Source organism: Lytechinus variegatus, chromosome 1 (assembly GCF_018143015.1).
Source record: "Lytechinus variegatus isolate NC3 chromosome 1, Lvar_3.0, whole genome shotgun sequence".
NCBI lineage: Eukaryota > Metazoa > Echinodermata > Echinoidea > Temnopleuroida > Toxopneustidae > Lytechinus > Lytechinus variegatus.
The window spans coordinates 63,173,699-63,197,083 of record NC_054740.1 but is presented as its reverse complement, the minus strand read 5'-3'; the positions used below and the strand labels follow the sequence as shown (position 1 = coordinate 63,197,083).

General features: G+C 36.2%; 1 protein-coding gene across 3 annotated transcripts in view; it reads left to right on the top strand.

Moving 5' to 3' along the window:
* LOC121419359 (aspartyl/asparaginyl beta-hydroxylase-like) overlaps positions 1 to 23,385 on the top strand; it is a 45,991-nt gene that overhangs the window by 6,380 nt on the left and 16,226 nt on the right. Inside the window, exons 2-5 of one of the 3 annotated variants that reach the window (XM_041613806.1) lie at positions 9,124 to 9,273; positions 10,428 to 10,496; positions 21,490 to 22,715; positions 23,001 to 23,099. In XM_041613806.1, coding sequence (XP_041469740.1) covers positions 9,124 to 9,273; positions 10,428 to 10,496; positions 21,490 to 22,715; positions 23,001 to 23,099 — 1,544 coding nt within the window. Of the gene's footprint in view, positions 1 to 9,123; positions 9,274 to 10,427; positions 10,497 to 21,489; positions 23,100 to 23,385 lie in introns of all 3 variants that reach the window. The other 2 variants (XM_041613788.1, XM_041613798.1) reach the window with 2 other exon arrangements.

Here is a 23,385-nt window from a genome sequence, read left to right as displayed (position 1 = left end):
AAAAATCAACTTCAAAGTTTAGTAAAATTTTAACATGTTGGTCCACAGTCTTACAACATTTTCATTGCGCTAGAAAAAACACATGGATGGAAAGACCAAGATACATGTAATTGCTTGAAATTGGTATCTTTTACACAAACCAAGAATCAGAGTATTGCAAAAAGAGCTACATACGTACATGCGTGTAATTCGGTTTGAGCGATCTCGATTTTCCCAGGACAAAAATGTTGTAGGGGATACAGCAACCCTGACCATGATTCCAATGTGCATGATCAAACTAAACATTGTATCCCTCTTTCATGCGCAAAGTCAATGGAGTGCCGATATGACAATTTGCCAACCAAGCATCTGCATATTAAAGGGGAAGTCACCCTGATAAAAAGCTTATTTGCAAAAATAGCAGGAAAACTAATAAAAAATATTGTCAAAGGTTTGAAAGAAAACAAAGACAAAAAAAAGAATGTTAATTATTTCATATGTGATGTAATTATGCAAGCAGCTTTCCTACATACAGTATGGTATGGTAAAATATCAATGAAATGTCATTTTCTCAGATAATTGAAAAAGGTTTTTACTGTAGTCCTACCTTCAGTATATCAACAGACAAATCATTTCACTCCCGTTTCTAAAAACAAAAGAAACAAAGCCAGTACAAACCATTAGAAAAAAATTGAAATTTATATAATTTATATTACATAACATGGGGTTAGCTGCTCGTTTATGACATCATAAATCCTAAACTTGAAATTCTAATAACTTTCTTGATCTTTAATGGATTTTCTTCAAACCTTTTTTCTGCCATTTTTACAAAAAAATTTTCTTCAGGGTGAAGTTCCTCTTTATTATTGTGCATGCAGTTGTTGTTTGCTTTGCTACAGTATATGTTTCCAATGGGAATTGCGCATTTTATCAAAAATTTGTGTGGCATCAACTTGAAAATCCCCACATATCTCAGAAACTAAAATAAATTTGCTGCCTAGAATTTTAATTATGTATAGAATGAGATTTGTTTTCATTTTCTGCAAAAATCTCAAAATTGATTTTTTTTAAACCAAATGTTTGCTTATCCGACAGTTCTGATGAATGCTGACGGTACGTTATGTATCACTGGCGAGCATGGAATTGGATGTTTAAAACATTGAATAACACAGAATTTGCATTTTCGAAAATGGGAAAACTGGATAGTTAAAAGCTACACAGTACACATTATTATAAATTTCCACTGAAGTGATTTGTAAATTTTACTTCCCCTTTTTAGTCGATAACCCTCTCATCTGAATAAGCAGACTATTGTATCTTATCAAAGCGATTAACTGTAAAGTACCACAATGGAGCTCGTAATATCCTGGAAATTATTCAATGGTGGGTTGGGTGCTGAGCATTTTTTTTTGGGGGGGGTTGGAGGGGATGGATTAATCATTAATCATAATAATTGATGCATGCACTTAACATAAAAAACAACATGTGTACAATGTGTAAAAAGGAGAATTATACACAATTAAAGATAAATTCCAGTATTGGTAACGATCTCAAAATGACTTTTTACAGAATCTAATATAATGACCACCCAAGTGACTGTTTGTATGAATAAAAAATATGTGCCAAAGGATTCTGGAAGAAATTGTGTAATTGCTGAGAAATAAGCAAAATAAGCGCGGATTCGGTCACTTCCGTCGGGTCTTTATTCCAGCAATAATAATACACTGTCCCACGTGTGCCTATCTGTGTTGGTGATCTTCAAAGTGAACGTTTTCAGCGTAGATTTCAAGATTTCACAAAGTTCAGTTTATGTAACTGTACCAGATCTAGATCCTCGATGATATTCTGACAATTAAGCCTGGTTTTACAGACTTTCTCATGAAATCAGTGTTTACTGCAACTACTGGCATTTCTCTTTAAAGTATTAAAGAAGAAACGATTACGCTACATAAAAATAGTTTCATGGAAACGAAAAAAATACATACTCCCTTTTCTGTATGATTTTTTTCTTTGTTGCTCTGTTCTTTCAGTCATTTAGTGTGTATGGCAGAGGGAACCCCTGTTGATTGTTGAATCTGATATGATTTTTTTTTAAAAGAGGAAAGTGCAAAGTAGGAAATCTTCACCTCAAGGGCTTTGCTGTTTGCATATTGGCAAAGTTGTGCTTAGTCATGTACTGAAAGACCCCTGTTACATCTGAAAGTTTCCTACCCGAGACCGACGGAGTCCACTTGCAACCTTGACTGAATTATTAGTGGATTAGCTTCGCGAACAGACCGAGTCCGAAATGTGGTTTGTTTACATGACGGCGTTCATTCCCTCCCCTTCCGCTACGGTTTCGAGCAGTATCTGATTGCTGACACCAAATTGCGCTCTCGATCTAGGCTCTGAATAATTTGCGCGCGCCAATTGAAGTTGTTTTCATTTCGTTACACTAATCTGCTACTAGCTCACCAATAATACGATCGGATATTTCTAGATAAAACCCCGAAAAGACCCTCAAATACATTATGAAGAATATTAAGGGGAATTCCCTGATTCGGGAAAGTCATAAGCAATTTCTTCGGGAAAGGGCAATCAGAGTGAGAAGGTTTGAGGAAAGGCGTCGGCAGAGAATAAGGACATTCGAAGAACGACGAGGCTGGGGAGGGGATAGCACATGCTAAGACGTAATTTGACAGCTGGCGAACGGACCGAGATAGGTTCGAAAGCTTGTGTGCGTTTACATCTACGAATCGGTGGACCTGGGCCGGCCCGATACCTACCCAAGACTACCTCTGGATGTGGTCTCAGGTAGGTTCGCTAAAAGGTGGCCCAAGGTAGGTTTGGGATGTTTACATCTGATTTCTTTCCGACCTGAGGTAGGCCCCGGGCCGGCCCGAGGTAGGGAATTTCTCAGATGTAACAGGGGTCTTACTGATCTCCCCTCTCACATCCCTGCCAAGACCACACTCCTTAACCGTCTTTCTGTTTCTCTTCTTATTTTAAGAGATGGGGTTGGCGAACCCCACAGATAACTGGGTAAGAGGTGGCATTGCAAGCCATTTGTTTTCAAATAGAGCAGGGTTAAGCAACAAGACAAAGGTCAATACTAACTGACTATTAAAACAGAAACATGACATGGTACGGTGTTCAAATCGTGAGTTAACTTCTGTTACAAACACCTTTGCATGAACAATAGTTTCCCCTGCAGTGTACATTACATTCCTATTTTCAGGAGCCTTGGCCAACTTTCGGAAATAGTCCAGGGTTTCAACAACCCCTAGAGTTACAGTACCAGACTTCTGTAAAGATTCATTTGGGTAGCTTTTTTCCCAGTCAATAACTTTTACCCATTTTTGGGTAAGCTTCAAGCTTAAGGCTGCAAGTTTCGTCAGACCTTTGTTGCTGCTGGCATTTTTTGCTGGAGCAACACTGACAAGGCATTAGTCAGAACCAGAATAAACTTCAGTGTGAAAAGCAAAAAAACAAACATGAAACAAAAAAAATAAAGGAAAAAAATAGAAAGGGACCATCAAAAGTCCTCTAGTATCAGGGGTTAGATTGCAATGTGAATCCTTTCTTTCTCCTTGCTAATAGAGAGAATACAGTAGCACATAGGTAACCGACAGGTTTTTTTGTATTGTGGGCTTCTGCTAGTGGTCTTTGGATTTAAAGTATCGTTTTATTCATTTACATAGCTCTCAATTTGGAGTGTGAAAGCACACAAACTACCTTTTTGTTCGTTCTCGCTGTTTGAGCTTTGAGTGTCCATCTATATTTGCTTTCCCTCTAGTCCAGACTTCCTTCTTCGTGTTTGTTTTTAGTCTAAACCCAGTTATGTACATACAAGCAAAATAGACTGACCATCTTAACGTACCTCAAGTACATGAGATGTATTTACACTGCCTCTAAGTTTGAGAATAACAGTTTTTTCTTGAAAGACTTGAATCAGGAGATTTACCCAGAGTATACCAATCACAATAGAGGTATTTTTTGCCAAACTCTAAAAAAAAAATACCTGCTACTTTCTGAAATTAAAACTTCAAAGGAATATTTCCACATAATTTGACAGTATGAAAGCAAATTACATCGTTTTTCCCAACCTAGCGAGTAGTTGACTGCTCGTGCAATTGCCTGCCAATCAGCGCATGTACGCTGGTATAAATTTTGTTGTGAATGCAGATAATAGATATTGGGGATTATTTTATTTCAGCTTTAACAAGTTCTCCTAGTTGAACAGGTATTCTGTTGATCGAGTAGGCCTGACTACGCCTATATGGGTGCATGAATTCAAACTTGGCCTGAGTCAAAATGTTTATCCAACATTTGAATGACCAAAAACCGTTTGCAAATTTTTGTATAAATATTTTAAACTGTTGAGGAAAAGTAATAAAAAATACCTTAAAACCTACCAAAAAATTCCCTTCATTCTTAACATTCTGCTTTGGAATGAATTAAGAATGTATATTTCACTAATATTTCTAATTTGAATGGAAAATGAAATGAAACTACTGTAATGGACTATAAAGCGCATCCATTGATTAACCGCACCCCAAACTTTGGACTACAGTTATCATCCCCCCCCCCTCAAAAAGAAAAGTCATCACACACACTTTCTAAATTCTTCTCACATTTACATACATATTTGAGGTATCAAGAAATGAAAATTAAATATTTCAAAGTATCAAAAGTGTGATACTAGTATAATTGAAGTAATCCTAAGACCAGTTTAAGTTTAAAACTAGTTAAGAAGATTGCTTTGCTAGCATTCTCATCTCCATCTCCTGAAATGGTTTTCAGAACCACTTCATGTATAAAAGTGATTATGTTACTATGGGAAAACTGTGATGTCAAATGTTTTGTGCAAAATTTGAAACAGCAGTGTAGACATTCTAAATACAGTGCACATGAACTCTTGGACACCGTTCTCACTACCTTCCTAAAACTAGTTTAGTTGAAACTAGTTTAACATGTAATGAGAACTGTCAAAGCGATTTTCCAAACCGGTTCAAAAAACCACCTTGCGATGTAGTTTGAAGATCGCTTTGCCTCGTTAAACTGGTTTTAGCGTGAGTGAGGACACAACCATTCTTCGGGTAGCGATCTTCGCACATTTTGAGCGCGCTACTCCACATGACAGATGTAGAATGCCTTAGCTGCGGTTTCGAATTTTGCGCGAAACGTGTCACCCCACTGAGAGCGTTTCCATAGCAACAAGATCGCTTGAATTGAAGTGATCTTGAAAACCGCTTTCATGTGATCAAATGGGAACGCAAGCAAAGCGATCCTCCAAAATGGTTTCCTGAACCGGTTTCCAGTAAACTAGTTTTAGAAAGCGTAATGAAAACGGTGTGTTGAAAATTGCTTCCAAAATCATTTTGAACATTCCCAATACATTTAAAACTGGTTTCCACTTTGAATTTAAGAAAGTAGATGAGATGAGAATGGAGTCAGTGTGTGTTTTCTCTTTCTGAACCCTTCCTCTTTCTCTAGTTTTCCAGTATTCTTTTTTTCCATGATTTTTTTCATTCACAGTCATAGTTTCTCAACTTTCTCTCTCTGTGTAGATATTGGCATCTTTGGCAAAACCATGTTGTAAAAATATTAGAACACCTATTTCATAATCATATAATCAGATACACTTGCAACTGAAATACTAACTACCTATCATTTTTTTTTAAAACTATTATTTCAAAAACTTGCAATGGGTAAAATCGACATAGATTTGCCAATCTTCCTATCTCGGAAGAATGGTCGGTTGGATATTTCTACAATGGATGCACCATTACAGGCTCCTCACTTCCTGCTTTGTAAAGTGAAACAGGTGCTTCAAGTCAAACTTTACATTTGTACACTTCTCAAATAATATGTACCTGTAATGTTATTGAGGATTCTCTCACACATTTGTGTACTGTATTTGACAGTAATTTTATTAAATATATAAGGAAAAAATAAGAGATAATTCTTTTAAAATGTTTCGCCTGACCTGATTCAAGAACCAGTCCATAGTCCACAAAATTACACAGCAAATTTGCTGTCACAATCCAATACCATTTTAAAATGATGAATTGAATTTGTCAAGAGTAGAAAATATGCTTCTCCCTTTATTTTGGAAAACATCTTTGTCTGGCTTTATCACATTTCTAGTGTTATAAGATCGGTTTAATACATCAAGTGATATATCATTATGGCTGAGAAGTACATGTAGTAATGTTAATATTCAAAATATATACCACACATTTACTTGTACATGTACCTTCCCATACATTGAATAGTAATGCCACTTTCACATGAGTTATTTACTTAGATCTCGTCATTTTTTTGTAAATTCAAGATATTTTTTTAAAATTAGCTCCAAAGCCTCCAAAATAGACTAAATCAAGAAATTGGACTGAATGAACATGAACTTTTAACCCCACAGTAGTTGTACGTGCAGGAAGACACATCTTGTACTTGACCTTGGTTATGATTTTAATTGGGAGTATTCAGAAACATTGTATAAAATTGAACTTAAGAAAGGTCTATCAAAATTGTCAAAGAAGTTATATGGAAAAAAAATGAAAATTATCATTATAAAAGTGCATCTTGCAGTATTGGATCGTTTGCTGGATATTCAGCCATGAAACCGATAAAACATGCATAACCAAAATGAAAGACATTTTATTGATAAATAATAGTGATTCCTTGAATGGTAAATTGATTTTAATGGAAAATGCAAATGTTTGCTGTTCATACTGCCTGTTCATTATTGTCTCCACTTACATACATGTACAATGAGATGTGTGGTATGCCAGTAGCGAGGCTGTGTATGTTTTTAAAGGTCAAGTCTAGCCCAGAAAAATGTTGATTTGAAAATCAATTGAGAAAATTGAAACCAGCATAATGCAGAAAATTTTATCAAAATTGGATGTGAAAGAAGAATGTTTTGGCATTTAAAAATGTTGCTTACTTTCACAATCTACAGTCATAATATTAGGCCTATGTTAAACTCAAAGACATCCAAATGAGAGAGTTGATGATGTTACTCTTGTAGGATTGTTGTTCTTTTTTCAAATGAACTCTTTGTTGGGATGGACTTGTCCTACAAAGAAAATATACATGTAACTAAAAATATTGGAGATGGTTTGAGGAAAATCTGTCAAAGATAAAGTTATTAGAAAGCTAAGTTTTTTATTAGTGATGTTATATACGAGCAGCTGCCCATATGTTATGTCATATAAAATGCGTAAATTTCAATTGTTTAATGGTTCATGATGATAAAAATATTCTTTCAGGAGCTGGTGGATCTCATAAAGCTGTTCGTAAGATACAAACGACTTCACGCACGACTGGTGACCCCTTCTTGTTCAGGATGATACATCCCTATGTCATTCATTTGAGACATAAGAACATGTTCCAGTCGTTTGTAAAGTCATGCATAACTTTTCGAGCAGCTTTATGAAACACCCACCGGGTGTGAAGTAATTTATCTGCTAATATAAACTAAAGGTGCAATTACAGTAGAACCATTTTCTTCTTTTTTTTAAAAAAAATGATGTGACGTCACAAATCTAAATAGTTAAATTCTAATATGATTTATAATCTTCAATTTTTTTCCTCAACCTGTTTTTTTAAATCTGCTTTTATATGATGAACTTTTTGCCAGGGTGAACTTCCCCTTTAACGACTGAGCCATTAAGATGGCTTTTCTGATTGTTTTATATTTTCTGGTACAAAAAGTGCTATATACAATGTAAGAGGTGTGGTGGGTGGGCTTGAAATCCATGATTGAATACTCTTCTGGGGGGGGTTCACAAAGATTTAAGTATGACTCGACTCACACCTAAATTGTGACACGTATATGATATTGACTAATTTGCAGTAGTGCGCTTCCTCTTGGACATGATCTGACCAGTGCAGCCATGCCTTTTATACCACCCATAACTGGGCATTGAAGTGCGACTAAAGTCATACTTAAATCTTTGTAAAACACCCCCCCCCGTGATAAAAATGATAATTTATTCAGTACCAAATAACATCTCTGCCCTCTTCTCCAAAGGAACTATGATCTGTTGCATATTTTATTTGTGATTTATCGTTTGTGATTCCCTCCAGCTTGAGAAATTGAATTTCCCTGTATGAAGCTATAGTACAATGAATCTTCTCAAAATGTGAATAACCATGGAACCTGTAGCACAGCGAAATCTGTCAGAAATCATTTTGGTAGATCTCTAATCATAGCCAGCTAGGGATTGGGTGCCTGGGGGAGACATGTTTACTTTCAAAAAGTGTCTTTCTATGATAGATGGGATCAAAGAGGAGTAAACTTTAACCTTCTACCATAAACAGAAAAGTTTCAAGCTTCTACCTTCCTCTCTGTGAGCATCAAAAGTGGACACAAGTACAGCTTTTGGTGTTATTGCACTAGATATTGTAGGTTCATCTGCTTGTACATGTCCTTGTAGAAGATAGATATATTTACTGGGTCATGTCTGCAGAAACATGTATTCAATATTGAGATAATAGTTATTAAATTTTCATGCCTTTTTTTCTTCAAAGGCAAATGAATTATGATATCTAATTTACATAATCATATAATTCAATTCATCGTTATTTTGATTCCTATATGCAGGATGTGACAAACACTTCACACATTAATGAGCGAAATGAGTTTAATATTTTGATGTCAAAACCAGGTTGCATGAAAAAAATGTATAAGATTTTTTCACTGATCCCTGAAATGGGAATGGATTCAGATTAACATGTGAGTTTCTGTGCAAATCCTTTTTGGTATGCCTCAGTATTTATTATTGTCATATGCCTTGCATGAACAATTTGCCAAGCTATTGCTTTCAAATTAGAGATGAGATTCCACTCTTTCCATGAGTATCAAATTTGTAGTAAAGGTATATTTAATAATTGTGAAATCTATTTCTGAAAATGGGTTTCCTTTTTGTTGGATGCATTGTATATCTACATAATCATGAAACCATTATCAGATACATTATTTTTTCAATATCGCAAAATTTTGTATAATATCAGAATATCGCCAAGCACAAGAGGTGACTATGGCTCAATCCAGAGATCAGGCAACAAATTTAATAAACAAGAGGAATATGAATTCACATTAAGTAACATGTTAGGTGTATTTCATATTTGTGCTTTCTTTTTTTCCATTTACAGTTGACACAGCGAAGATGAATGGGAAAGCCAAGCCCAAAACAGTAGATGAGACACCGGGTTGGCAGAAGACTCTGGGTGCTCTTGTCATCATCACTGGGGTGATTGCCGCTGCTTTCATGACAGGAGTCATAAGGATAGACAGGAATATAGGTAAAGACAGCGTTTTCATTACCATCATGAAACTATATTAGTTTAACGTATAACGAGATCAGTTTAAGTGGTCATGGAAGCGATCTTAGGAGGAGAGATCTGCGGGTCACAGTTCTGTGTTCGCGCCTTTCAAGGCGACCCAGATAGGCTGGCTCCTCCAAAAATGTGCCTTTGAATGTCTTTGACAGATATATGGCGTTATACAAATGCTGTGCATCATCATCATCATCTTCCAAACTGGCTTGGAAAACCACCTTGCAATGTAGTATTTTAAGATCGCTTTGCCTCGTTAAATTGGTTTTAGCGTGAGGACATAACCGTTCTCCAGGAAACGATCTTTGCACATTTTGAGCATGCTACTCCACACACTGTATGTAAAATGCACATGCTGCGGTTTTAAATTTTTTCCAAATCGTGTTACCATAGCAACAAGACCACTTAACGTGAAGTGGTTTTGAAAACCGCTTTCAGGTGATCAAATGGGAACGCTAGCAAAATGATCTTTCAAACTGGTTTCCTTGACCAGTTTCCAGGAAATTGGTTTTAGAAAGTATAATGAGAACAGGGTCATAGATGCTGATGGTGATATCGATAATAGCAATTATAGTGATGATAATGATGATGTTGATGAGAGAAGTGGTATTGGTGGTGGTGATGATGATGATGATGATAGTGATAGTGATAATTGTATGGAGAATAAAAGGTCAAATAGCCATAGATTCTATCTGTATGCTTGTCAACTTTGGTGAATCAGATATAGATGTGGAGTGTTGTGGCCTATAGTGGATTAGTCTCTTGAATTTGAAGCAGAGGGTTATAGGTTCACGTCCCTGCCATGGCATAGTTTCCTTCAGCAAGAAATTTATCCATAGTGTACTGCATTCAACTCAGGTGAGGTAAATGGATATCTGGTAGGAAATAATTTCATTGAAATGCGCGTGCACTTAGCTATTACGGCCGCCAGGGTAAAGGTAGGATGATAATATCCAACTCCTTTGGAAGCACATAGAGACATTGTAATTATGGTGTGATTGCGCTATACAAGAGAACCGTTATTATTACTAGTAGTAATTAGTATTTTTATTATAATGATTATAAGTAGTATTATTATTCAACAATTTTTTGTAATAATTTTGTTTTAACTATTTTCTGAGCAGATAACGATGCAGAGCAGAATCATACTCAGGAGGCCCATTCTAATGTTGCAGATATCAAAGATTCGAGTAAGAAGTAGTTCCTTTATATATCCCTTTTTAATTAAATTGTTTGGGCTTTATGTTTATCTTCTATTAAATTCATCAACATGTTTGCGAACAGTCCTATTAAAAGCTAATAGCAGACAGAAATTTGTTTTGTAATAATGCATGGAAGGCTATTTTGGAGAGTGATCCAACTTTTATTTTGTGATATTGAGTGAGGGTTTACGGTTTTGTGAGATTAATGTATGAGACAGTTTTGTTCAAATATTGAAGTTTTGTCTTGGGACATTTTATTAAAAATAGTGATGAATTATTTATGCAATTAAGTCAATAAACTTTCATTGGCCATGTAATGAGTGCATTGTGAGACAGTTTGCTGCATGTGTACCTTCCTGTGCAATGGGTGCCCAGATGCTAATAATAGGTTCTTAATGCATGATAACCGCATAAGGCTTTTGATTTAGATATTTCCATGCTTTGTAGATGATGTTTTATATTGATTTGGGGAGTAGACAGCAGGTTAAAATAATGATATCTTTTGGTGCATTTTATAAACACATATAGTGATTTTCACAAACTATTGTTATAAGCTACAAAAATAATTGAATCCCATTGGCTGAAAGAACATTTGTCAGTGAAATTGGTTTCATGAAACACTCCCTGTATTTGTGCTGGTGAATGAAAAAAGAATAAATACCCCCACACATTAACAAACCAAATAAACCTTTAGCAATGGAACATGTCTTGCTCAGAAAAATTATACAATAAACCAAACAAGAAAGAAAATATATGAAAAATTGTGAATCATGAAAGATGAGGTTAGAATGAGGTACATGACTCTTAAATAAACTATGATTAGATGAAAGCATCAGCTGCATGAGATGGTTATTTTCATTAAATATTTGAATATATGCTAGTATATGCTCAAGTCATGTGACTAGTTTGTTTTGAGGATGTTGTTTTACCCCCTCATTCTCTATTAAATGCAAGTTGTGGAATCTACTGAAGTGTACATTGATTCTTTCATGGAGTCATTGCTTTCATTTGTAAAGCAATGTCTTATGAAAACAGCCCCCTATCACCTTTGATGAAAATATGTTTTGGAGGATGGATCCTTCATCAGGGGGAAAGCTCCCAACGGAACAATTTGACATCATCAATTGATGTTTGTGCTTGGGTTCAGCCACACGCATGGAGATGAGCCTGTCATCGGGTTAAATGCGTTAACTGCCTCTGAAGAAAGAAGATGCACAAACTTTGAAGGCCATTTCACATGGAGTTTGACTGAGTAAAAGAGGTTTAAAGATCATAATCTTGTGTTTAAACTCAAGATTGTGATGTTGTGTGGTCTAAAAATGTCAATTTTTTTATTGCATAATTCTTGAGATCTTTCAATTGGATGAACTTCAAAGCTCAGTAAATCTAGCACTTGAGCCCATATTATTTTGTGGATATTTGGAATATATGCTACATTAACTGTGTGCAAAATTTGGTTAAAATGACATGGATTTCATTTGAATTATGGAATGTCCTGAAAGTAAACATATTTAAAATATGGCTGAAAATGACAGAAAGAATGAACAGAAAATCAAACAGCATTAAAACGTATAAAGCTAGACAGAAGATACAGTGCAAAATATTTCTATTTTGTAGAACTGATTTTCATATAGGCTAACATATTCATGATTTTGAAAGATTTTTATATTTATATAGCAAGATACCCCCCCCCAAAAAAAAAAACCTTATGTATGAATTTTTGTTGTGCAGGTACTGTTGAAGGGGTATTATTCACAAATTTCAATGGCCATTTACAAGGGGTTGGTTATAGTGCTTTAAAATATTGTTAACAATAACATAAAAATTTTGTATAGTGATTGTTTATTTACAGTTCACCCTTGAACAGTTGTAAATCATGCAGGTCAATAAATAAATAAAATGAGACCTATTGGTTTGCAGCACTTTATATATTTCCTTTAAAATAGCCCTGCAGGTCTACCTCCTATAGTAAATGTCTAAGGCTATTTTTTAACACGATGGTTGAGTAAAGGTATGACTATTCCAGGTTTCAAGCATGTAATACGAAAGGTAACCATGATATTAATCATATTAATTGTTGCATCAGTCATGCTTAATGCTTTTACTGTGTCGTTTTATTTTGCCTACCTCCTGAGATTGCTTTATGTTTCCTTTCTTTTATTTTAAAAGCCTAATCATAATTATGTGCATATCTAATCATTGTTGGCTATTTAAAGGAGAATCAATCCTGACATCAAGTTGGTTTTAATAAATGTAGAAAAAGGAAAGAGACACAAATGTTATAAGAAAATCCATAAAAGGAATATTAGTGATATTTCAAAGGTTTTAAAAGGTTTTAATTGTGACATCAGATTTGAGTAGCTAACCATTACAATATAAATTCCTTAAAATCCACATTCTTATATGATTCATGATGACTGCAAGCCATTTTCTCATAACACGTTTGTGATATTAATTTCTCTTTTCTGAGAAAATGGCTTGTCATGGAATTGTTATCACAAGAGATATGTAGGGAGAGCTCTGCTCGCAGTATGATGTCATGAACTGTGAACAAAAATCAACAACTCTGTTTAATATTCCTCAATAGATTTTTCCAGGACATCATTGATAGGTTTTATTTGATTTTTCTCCTAAGTTGATTTTAAATAAAACCAATTTGACATCAGGGTAGACTTGACCTTTAAAACTAAATTGCTTTCTTTTCTAGGTGTTTACTCCTCAGCAGCCTTGCCTCTCCTCACCACCAGCCGCTTCACACTCATACCAAGTAACTTACCCTGTTTAGACCCGCTCTAAACCTGCTGTCACCCTGCTGTTACCCCGCTGTTACCCCGATCAAGACCCATCACTTAACCATTAATAACCCACTCATCCATTATATTGGAGACCTGTATCTATTATAAAACTCCCCCCTGCCATTTAGGTGATTGAAAACCTTCTGTAGATCCACTTTAGACCTGCACTAAATCTGCTCTAGTCCAACCCAGACTAGTCTAACCATCTGTAGACTTGCTGTAACCACATCTACATTTTTCTCTTATTTGAAAAAAATTGTGAAGTGTTTGCAACAAAGTATCGATTGAGTTACTAGTAGTCTTGATTTAGTACACTCATTGATGTTTGATAAGAACTTTTTTTATTTAAAAAAAGTTTTTATTCAAGGTTAACTTGTTATATGCCCGGTTATGTTTGCTCAAGGGTTTTACATCTAGGCTTACAGTGTTTTTTTAAACTCAGTTCATGTTGTACTATCTTTGGTTTCATGTTGCAATAACTCCTTGCAGACATGTATGTAGGAAACTGAGGAGCAGTGAAGGGGGGGGGGGGCAGGCATAACTTTTTATGTGGAAGGGGTCATGTAACTGAAGCCTGCATAAATCATCTATTTGTCTAGTGGTTCATTTGCATGTACCAGGCATGTACCTATCAAATTGGCCATATGCACTTGGAGTACTTTTTACATGTAGGTACAAATCAATACTCTTGTATTGAAAAAAAAATAATAGAGAGAGTGGGGGGTGCATCCCAGGTGAACAGATGCACATTGTCTCTCCTCTGCTCTCCATTGTCAACATAATGTACACATTTTTCACATTGTTTAGAGACAAAATTTGCAAGGCCATTGCTTGTCTACCAAATGTGAATCAAACCTATTCAAATTGAATCGAGTGGTTTTATTGAAAATCGCTGGAGGAGACAGCTTTAGGCCAAAGTCTAGACCCAGGCCGTGGATATTTTTATTCAGGGGCCCGTAACACAAAGCTTAGCAATGATCGTAGAATATTTTTCTACAATTGATTCCATTGACTACAATGTACAATCAATCGTAAAAATCAAGCGCACGATCAATCGCTATCCTTTGTGTTACGGGACCCAGGTCTGACATGTTCATGTCGAGTTCTTTTCTTAAAATCCAGATGAATTGTTGTAGGTATGAAGTAAGGAACAGAAGGAAGTAAACATGTTTTCTGCACATTCCCATGCTCTTCCCCTTTTTTTCCAGCAAGTTTTCGTCTTGCCTGTGTAACAGAGCGAGACTCTAGGCGCCGCTTTTCCTATGACAGCGGCAGCAACATTATCAACATTGAAAAATTAACAACATTCGGTCTTTGAATGTCTGTCATTTATTATACCATAGGAAGTATATTTACCTAGTTCATGAAACTTACACAGAATAGTCAAGCATAACTGATCATCTTGCATTGTTTCAGTCACATGATCAAGGTCAGATGTCATTAAAGGACAATCCACCCCAACAAAAAATAATTTGAATAAAAAGAAAAAAATCCAACAAGCATAACACTGAAAATTTCATCAAAATTTTAAAGTTTTGTTTAATTTCACAAAACAGTTAAATGCACATCCTGATCGGTATGCAAATGAGGAGACTGATGACGTCATCCACTCACTATTTCTTTTGTATTTTATTATATGAAATATGAAAATATTAAAATTTTCTCATTGTCAAGTGAAACGATGATAAATTCCCCACAGAACATATAAAATTAGCAATGTTTAACACTGTATGGTTCAGTCAAGTTGGTCCTTATTGTCAAATATGTAAAAAAAAATGAACTATTGTAGAATTCAAACAATAAAAAACTGAAGAAATAGTGAGTGAAGAACATTGACTGTCTCATTTGCATGTCACTGAATTGTGCTTACATGTATCACTGTTTTGTGAAAAATAAAGCGAAATTTTATATGTCATAACTTTCTTATTTTACTTCTGATTTTGATTAAATTTTCAGCACTATGCTAGTTTTTCTGGGATGGACTTTCCCTTTAAAATCCAGATGAACCGTTGTAGGTATGAAGTCAGGAACAGAAGGAAGTAAACATGTTTTCTGCACATTTCCCTCCTCTTCCCCTTTTTTCCAGCAAGTTTTGGTCTCGCCTGTGTATTAAACAGAGCGAGACTTACGGCGCCGCTTTTCCGATGACAGCGGCAGCAGCATCATCAACATTGAAAACTTAACAACATTCAGTCTTTGAATGTATGTCACTTATTATAACATAGGAAGTATATTTTTCTAGCTCATGAAACTTAGAGGAATAATCAAGCATAACTGATCATCTTGCATTATTTTCAGTCACATGATCAAGGTCAAATGTCATTAAGGGTCAGTTAACTTGTGTGTCTTCATCAATGTTAAGTTTTTTAAATATTTCAACTTGGAAAGTAAATGGATTTATTTCATGAAACTTGAACATCAGGGTAATCAAGTATCACTGATAATTTTGCAATATTTTCAGGTCACACGATGAAGGTCAAAGGTCACTCAAGGTCAATTAACTTAGTATTTTATCATATTTTTTTTATATTTTTCTATCTAATGCCTTTGTTCTATTGATATCTTTGTTGTGATACTAAAGATGGATCTAAAGTGAAGATACTAGATAGGGTCTTGAGTCTATTGCAGAAAGACAAACATAACTCAAACACAAACTTGATCAGGTTACATTTGATTCTTTGTGCAGTACAATATACCCCTGCTCTCTGCCTGGTGTGGTGTACCCCATGACTAAGTTCAGATTTTGTTGATTATCCATTTAGAATAGATAACATGTACATGTACCTACATGTATCTGTACATTTGGTCAGGAGCACATTTTATTTACTTTAATATTTTCTTAATATTCTATTCTTAATATTAAAAAAAATCAGTTCATCTGTTTTAATGATAGTCATTTTGGCAGCATGCTCATCACTCACTGCTATTGATACAGGGGATGTTTTTATTGCAAATTTGTGTCGGAACTCCCTGTTATCGGATAGGCAATCACTTGTAGGGCTATTTCTCATTTTAATACCATGGAGCTAAAAACTGATGTTTATGCCATTATTTTTCCGTGTAATTTCACCCATCTCTGCTCACACATATGTACATGCTGTATCCATAGGCTGACATGTTATATAGTATAATTTTGCATAATGAATTGACATATAAATTGAACTAAACATTATGCTAAATAGATTAATGTTATGAAGATATTTTTTTAACTTTCACTGCACATCAAATAAGATAAATATAAATATGCCAACAAGCATAATGCTGAAAACTTCATCTAAATTGAATGTAAAATAAGAAAGTTATGACATTTTAAAGTTTCACATTTTGTTTTACAAAACAGTTATATGCACAACTTAGTAACATGAAAATGATAGAATTGAATATATCCCTCACTCACTATTTCTTTTTTTATTATTGTTTAATTAATGCAATATTTCAATTTTTACAGATTTGACAATAATGACCAATTTGACTGAATCACATGTTGTTCAAGCAATGGCAAAAACCTTTACATGACATTGAGGAGAAAATTGAATATTTCATATTTAAAATACTGAAATACAAAATGAAAAATAGGGTGTAGATGATGTCATCAGTCGTCTAATTTGCATACTAATCTGGTTGTACATACAACTGTTTGGTGAAATCAATATTAAAATGTCATAACTTTCTACTGATACATAAGATTTCGATGAAATTTTCGATGTTCTGCTTGTTGGGGGGGTGGGGCAGTCAAATGTTTTGCTGTACACACGCGTGACCAAATTATTTCCAAACACCTTAACGAGTTTTTTCTCTGTGTGCAAAACAACCCCCTAAACAAGTTGTCGCCAGAATATGACCCCGGGGAAAAAGCTTGGGGGAAAAACATACTCTAAACACATTTGGCTAGTCTTTACAGAAAAAAAGCTTTGAAAAAAAATTACCTAAATACATTTGACCCCACGATTAACCATTGACTAGTCTTTCAAAATTACCCCTTTTCTTGAAAATCTGTGCTTTTGATACCCTTAACAAGTGCACACACAGCCCACGTTCAAAACTGAAAAACACTCCTTTAAACACATTTTTTGGTCATGCATGTGTACAGCAATATATATCACTGCCCCCCCCCCCAATTTATCTTATGTTTCAAATCAAATTTTATTTGGACGAAGTTGTCCTTAACAGATATCTCTTAAATTGGATCAATCAATTGCAAGTAGTAAAGGGTATATCCATGTTCAATGGCAGGCCAGGTAATGAATGATGGCACTTTTTGTCCTAAATTGGTGGGGCTAAGGGGGGTCTTAGCCCCACAATTTCCCAGGGTTAAGCTTAGCCCACTTCGTTTTCACACTACATTTTAGCAAGTGGGCTAGCACAGTAAATAGTACGGTACTATCTGGCCCTGCAAGAAAGCAGGGTAAGCCGGCTTATTTTGGTACTAGCACCACAGTTGCGGTGCTAAGAGATGCAGTGTGAAAACGAAACAGGGCTAAGGAAATGTGCTAAGCATTAGCCAATCACGGAAGTCGAATTGCACGTTAATGACGCTCTGTATGGTAAAATCATCAATATTCATGAGCTGAGGCCTGTGGGATAGTCCGGTGTTAAGGCATTAACCACAGTTGAGAAGATAGTACGGGGTTAAGAAAGACGGTGTGAATCGAAAAAAAGATAGTATGGGGTTAAGGATAGTCCGGGGTTAAGGATAGTATGGGGTTAAGGAAATGCAGTGTGAAAAGCATATTAGATCTCAAGGAAATAATGTGTCATTATGGACTATAGTAAGACTCTTAAAGTGATGACTGATAAATTTTTCCTTGCAATATACATGTACTCAGACAGGTGGAATTTATCAGCATTGTCATCTTCACTGGTTCCTTATGTATCAGGGGACACAGGATTTTTAGGCATATAATGAGCAAAGAGTTGAACATAGGGGGGGGGGTGGTAATTTGATATATTAGGGAAGCTTTTTTTCCTTACTAGTTATTCAAAAATTACTGTGTGTAAAATGCCCAGTGGTGGGTCGGGGGGGGGGGGCTTGGATCTGTACCCCTGGAGGGAAAAGAAGATCTTTAAAAAAAAACACAAATGATAGAAAAATGTGGAGAAATTTCATTGGGTCCTCACTACTTGTATCAAAGGGGGGAGGGGAGGTTGGATAAAAGTTCCAATAATTTGTTCTTACATGTAATACCCCCTCCCCTTCTGTCACCTCTTATCCTCCCCTTTATCTCTGTAATTGATGCATTTATTATTGTATTATTTAACTATGTTATCTGGAGCTCCTAATTTACAACCCATGTACCTTAAGGGACAAGCCCACCCCAACAAAAAATTGATTTGAATAAAAAAAAATTCAACAAGCGTAACACTGAAAATTTCATCGAAATCGGATGTAAAATAAGAAAGTTATGGCAATTTACAGTTTCGCTTATATTCAACAAAATAGTTATATGAACGAGCCAGCTACATCCAAATGAGAGATTTGATGTCAGGTGACATCACTCAATCACTATTTATTTTGTATTTTATTATATGAAATATGAAATATTTTTATTTTCTCGTCATTGTCATGTGAAATGAAGTTTCATTCCTCCCTGAACACGTGGAATTCCATTATTTTAACATTTTGTGCTTCAGGCAAGGAGGTCCTAATTGTCAAATTCGTAAAAATTGAAATATTGTATAATTCAAACAATAAAAAACAAAAGAAATAGGGAGTGAGTGACATCATCGACTCATTTGGATGTAACTGGCTCGTTCATATAACTTTTTTCCTGAAAATAAGCGAAACTTTGAAATGTCATAACTTTCTTCTTTTACATCTGATTTTGATGAAATTTTCAGCATTGTGCTTGTCTGATTTTTCTCTATTGATTCAAATCAACATTTTTCTGAGGTGGATTTGACCTTTAAGTTTGTTAATTATAAACCTAGAGACTAACTTTACAGGGTCTTAGGCTTACATCATGTATCCTGAGCAGGCATATAAGAGCAAGGGTTACTAATTTAATTGACATAGTATTGACATTAATTGTTGACATTGATATTGATCGATCTAGTAGCCCAGTAATAACCTAGACTAACAGCTTCCCTGTAAATTAGTTGTTCTTCTGAACTATGCTGGCTCCTTTCACTAATGAATGGGGATGATAGTAAAATGTCAGAAATTGTTGAATAAATCCCCAGAAATGACAGTGATTCCTATCTAGCAAAGGGATGGGTCGACAAGACCGAGGGTATACAAGGCCGAGGGTCCACGAGGCTGATTTTTCTAAATAGTGTTTATTTTTCATTAGGATGTTTGTCTACATCAGTGGAAACTTTTCCACTTTGCATAATTTTCTCCATTGAAGTTGAGGATGATAACAGACTTTAATTTGTTGAAGCTTAGGTAAATCGGGACAACAGGATTTATTCTTTAGTATCATCTCACTTACCCATCATTTAAAAAATGTAGCTGTTGAATCCCTTTTCAGCCGTTAATCCTTTGTAAAAATGTGAAACTTAAGTTTTTATTCTTATTATTTCTCGGTCACATGTTTGTGTTTTTTTCTTGGAATTTAGATTTTATTTCATTTCACAACAGCAAGATATAGATAAACATAAGCTGACAAATATACCAATTTGGAAGAATGATCAGGAGCTCAATATAAGAATTACCTTCGAACTGTCAAATTTTGGATAGATTATAATTTCAAGAATGTAATGTAAATTATTTGATATTAGAAAGAAATTCAATTAAAAGATTTAAATACAATCTGAATTGATATGGTTTGTGATTAAAAAGTAATGAATATCAACTTTAAGTCTTCATAGCATGCCTACAACTGTTGATTAAAGGTCAAGTCCACCCCAGAAAAATATTGATTTTGAATATATTAATATGTAGAGAAAAATCATACTTTCTTTTACATCCGATTTTGGTGAAACTTTCTGAGTTATGCTTGTTGGATTTTTATCTTTTAATTCAAATCAACTTTTTGTTTGGGTTGACTTGTCCTTTGATATCGATGAAGACCAACATCCTGATAAAGAAAATATGATTTGAGAAAAATCAGCCTCGTGAACCCTCGGCCTCTTGAACCCTCTGCCTCGTGGACCCTCGGCCTCATGGGAAGACCGCCTAGCGAAAACCCTGCCATCACAGTCTTCATCATATATCCGGAATGAAAATATCTGAACATATGAGCTCTCTTTTAAACTCCCATCTTCCAGAAAGCTAAATGATCTACCATCTCCTGAGGTCACGTGACCTTGGGGAATGTCAAAAGTTATCTCCATCTACAGATGCGAGGAGTGTCGTCTCATATATTAGATTTGTTAGCCTGGATAGGAAGGGTTGACCAAGATCAATCTATATTGACATTCCAGGGCTTCCTTTCGGTGTCATTTGTATGCAACTGGGACTGTTCCTTGTAGATTTAATGGGAGGTTTTCCCCTAGTGAAAGTTATTATCAAATGGCAGGTGTGGTATGCTGATGGCCCTGGTAAACACAGTTTCATAGGATAAGTCAACTCATTCTTTAAGTAAAAAAAAATAATCTTGCAGCAAAAAGTTTTTTAAAAGTCAACTATGTTGTGAAATGAGCAGAATAGGAAAATACTAAAATAATATGAATTTTAGTAAATTATTCAGTATATTTTCTTTGCCGTGAATATGGCACAAGTATTATGAAACCCAGCATTTCCATAGAGAGTGTGGTCTCAAATTATAATGTAGATGAGAGTAAAACCCTATCAGAATACCACTGTAGTGATGGTGTTTTCATTATCAAACCTTGGTTTGACTCTAGACTATTCAGAATTAACTTCAACAGTATGAGCAATAGATCATACTTATAAAACAAACTGCAGGTGGACTGTATGTACTAAAATTGATATTACAGTATAACTATCTATATTGATCAAAGTATAAAGGGCTTTGATTTTGTTTATGATAAAATTCTGAAGAAGTTTATCACCACTATTTGGGTTATCTCGATTTTTTTTCCATAATGGGCAGAGAGTTAATCCTTCAGGAATACACAGTCTTTATCTCTGAATGTTTGTAAGTTTGAAGTCAACTTCTCATGTCTCCATTTGGTAACTATTAGAACTCTTTTTCAAGCTGGAATAAAGCCATTTGAAATAACCAGAGAAAATAGTTTAAAACATCCTCCTTTTTGCTTGCTCCATCTTGTTCCTGTTTCAGAGTCCAACAAGACTACTGTATTATTTACCCAGACGGAGCATAACAATCTAACGAGTGAAACTCCCGAGTCAGATCTCAAAACTGAGCATCATAGAGATAAGGATAAAAAGTCCAACAGTGACACAGAAATAGACTATAAAAAGGTCATAAATTCAGAGAGCATAGCACATGCTCCCATTCAAAGATTTACAGAAAGTTATGCTGATGTGACCAAAGAAGTAAGTGATGTTGAGGAAAAGGAAGACAAGCTTGATTTTCAAGCGGAGGCTGCTTTTGAAGCAAAGAGGGACATTTTGGAAGAGAGGGTTGATGAGGAAAAACAGCCTGTACCTGCTCCTGGGAATCTGAAGACGGATGATCCGGCCAAGTCCTTTACAGGAAAGGAGGCTACTGTGACAGAGACCGATTTTCCAAAGGGTAAAATGGTCACTCCAAAAAGAACTCCAAGGTCTACTGAAAACACCAAAGAATCCAAAAGCAAACCACCTGGTAAAGCCGATGAAGGTTCTTTAAAACATGCTGATGTGTTAAGGCCTCCAAAACCCCAGGAGACATTACAAGTTGAAGAGACTGCACCTGATAGATTAGAGTCAAAATCTGGTGGTGAACAAGATGTTCCATCACTGATAGAGGTTGGTGAAGCTGCAGAACGGAAAATAGGAAAGGCTGATAGTGTGAGACCTTCACCACCAAAGGAAATGAAACAACCTGAAAAGACTAGGACTGAGAGTAAAGATCATCAGACTAAGGACACGAAAAAAGCCAAGGTGTCTCCAAGAAAAGTTGATGGTGTGCACCCTCCTGCACCACTTGAGGTCAGAAGTTCTCCAAGAAAGGATGACAGTGTAAAGCCACCACCACCAGTTGAAAAGGACATGAAGAAACAATCTTCAAGAAAGTCTGATGATGTGAGCCCTCCATTACCACAAAAGGGCAGAGAAAGACTTGAAGAATCTCCAAGAAAGACTTCCCGTGTGAGGCCACCACCACCAGTGGATGACAGAGAAGGGGTCAAAAAGTATGCACGAAAGGCTGTCAGTGTGAGCCCACTACCTCCACAAGAGGAGAGGGGGAAATCCAAAGAGCCTCCAAGGAAAACTGATGGTGGCAGGACTCCTCCGCCTCTTGAGACAAGACAACGTGAAGAGGAAAGGATCATGGGGAACTCTGATCAAGCTAGGGACAGGAAAAGCGACAGTCCTCCACCACCCCCACCACCAGCACAGGAGACAACACAGCCTGAAGCAGAAAGGGCCATGGGGAACTCTGATCAGGCTACGGACAGGAAAAGTGACAGTCCTCCACCACCCCCACCACCAGCACAGGAGACAACACAACCTGAAGCAGAAATGGCCATTGGGAACTCTGATCAAGCTAGGGACAGGAAAAGTGACAGTCCTCCACCACCCCCACCACCAGCACAGGAGAAAACACAACCTGAAGCAGAAAGGGCCAAGGGAGACTCTGATCGGGCTACGAACAGGAAAAGTGACAGTTCTCCACCAGCACAGGAGACAACACAACCTGAAGCAGAAAGGGCCATGGGGAACTCTGATCAGGCTACGGACAGGAAAAGTGACAGACCTCCACCACCCCCACCACCAGCACAGGAGACAACACAGCCTGAAGCAGATAGGGCCATGGGAAACTCTGATCAGGCTACAGACAGGAAAAGTGACAGACCTCCACCACCCCCACCACCAGCACAGGAGACAACACAACCTGAAGCAGATAGGGCCATGGGGAACTCTGATCAGGCTACAGACAGGAAAAGTGACAGACCTCCACCACCCCCACCGCCAGCACAGGAGACAACACAGCCTGAAGCAGAAAGGGCCATGGGGAACTCTGATCAGGCTACGGACAGGAAAAGTGACAGTCCTCCACCACCCCCAC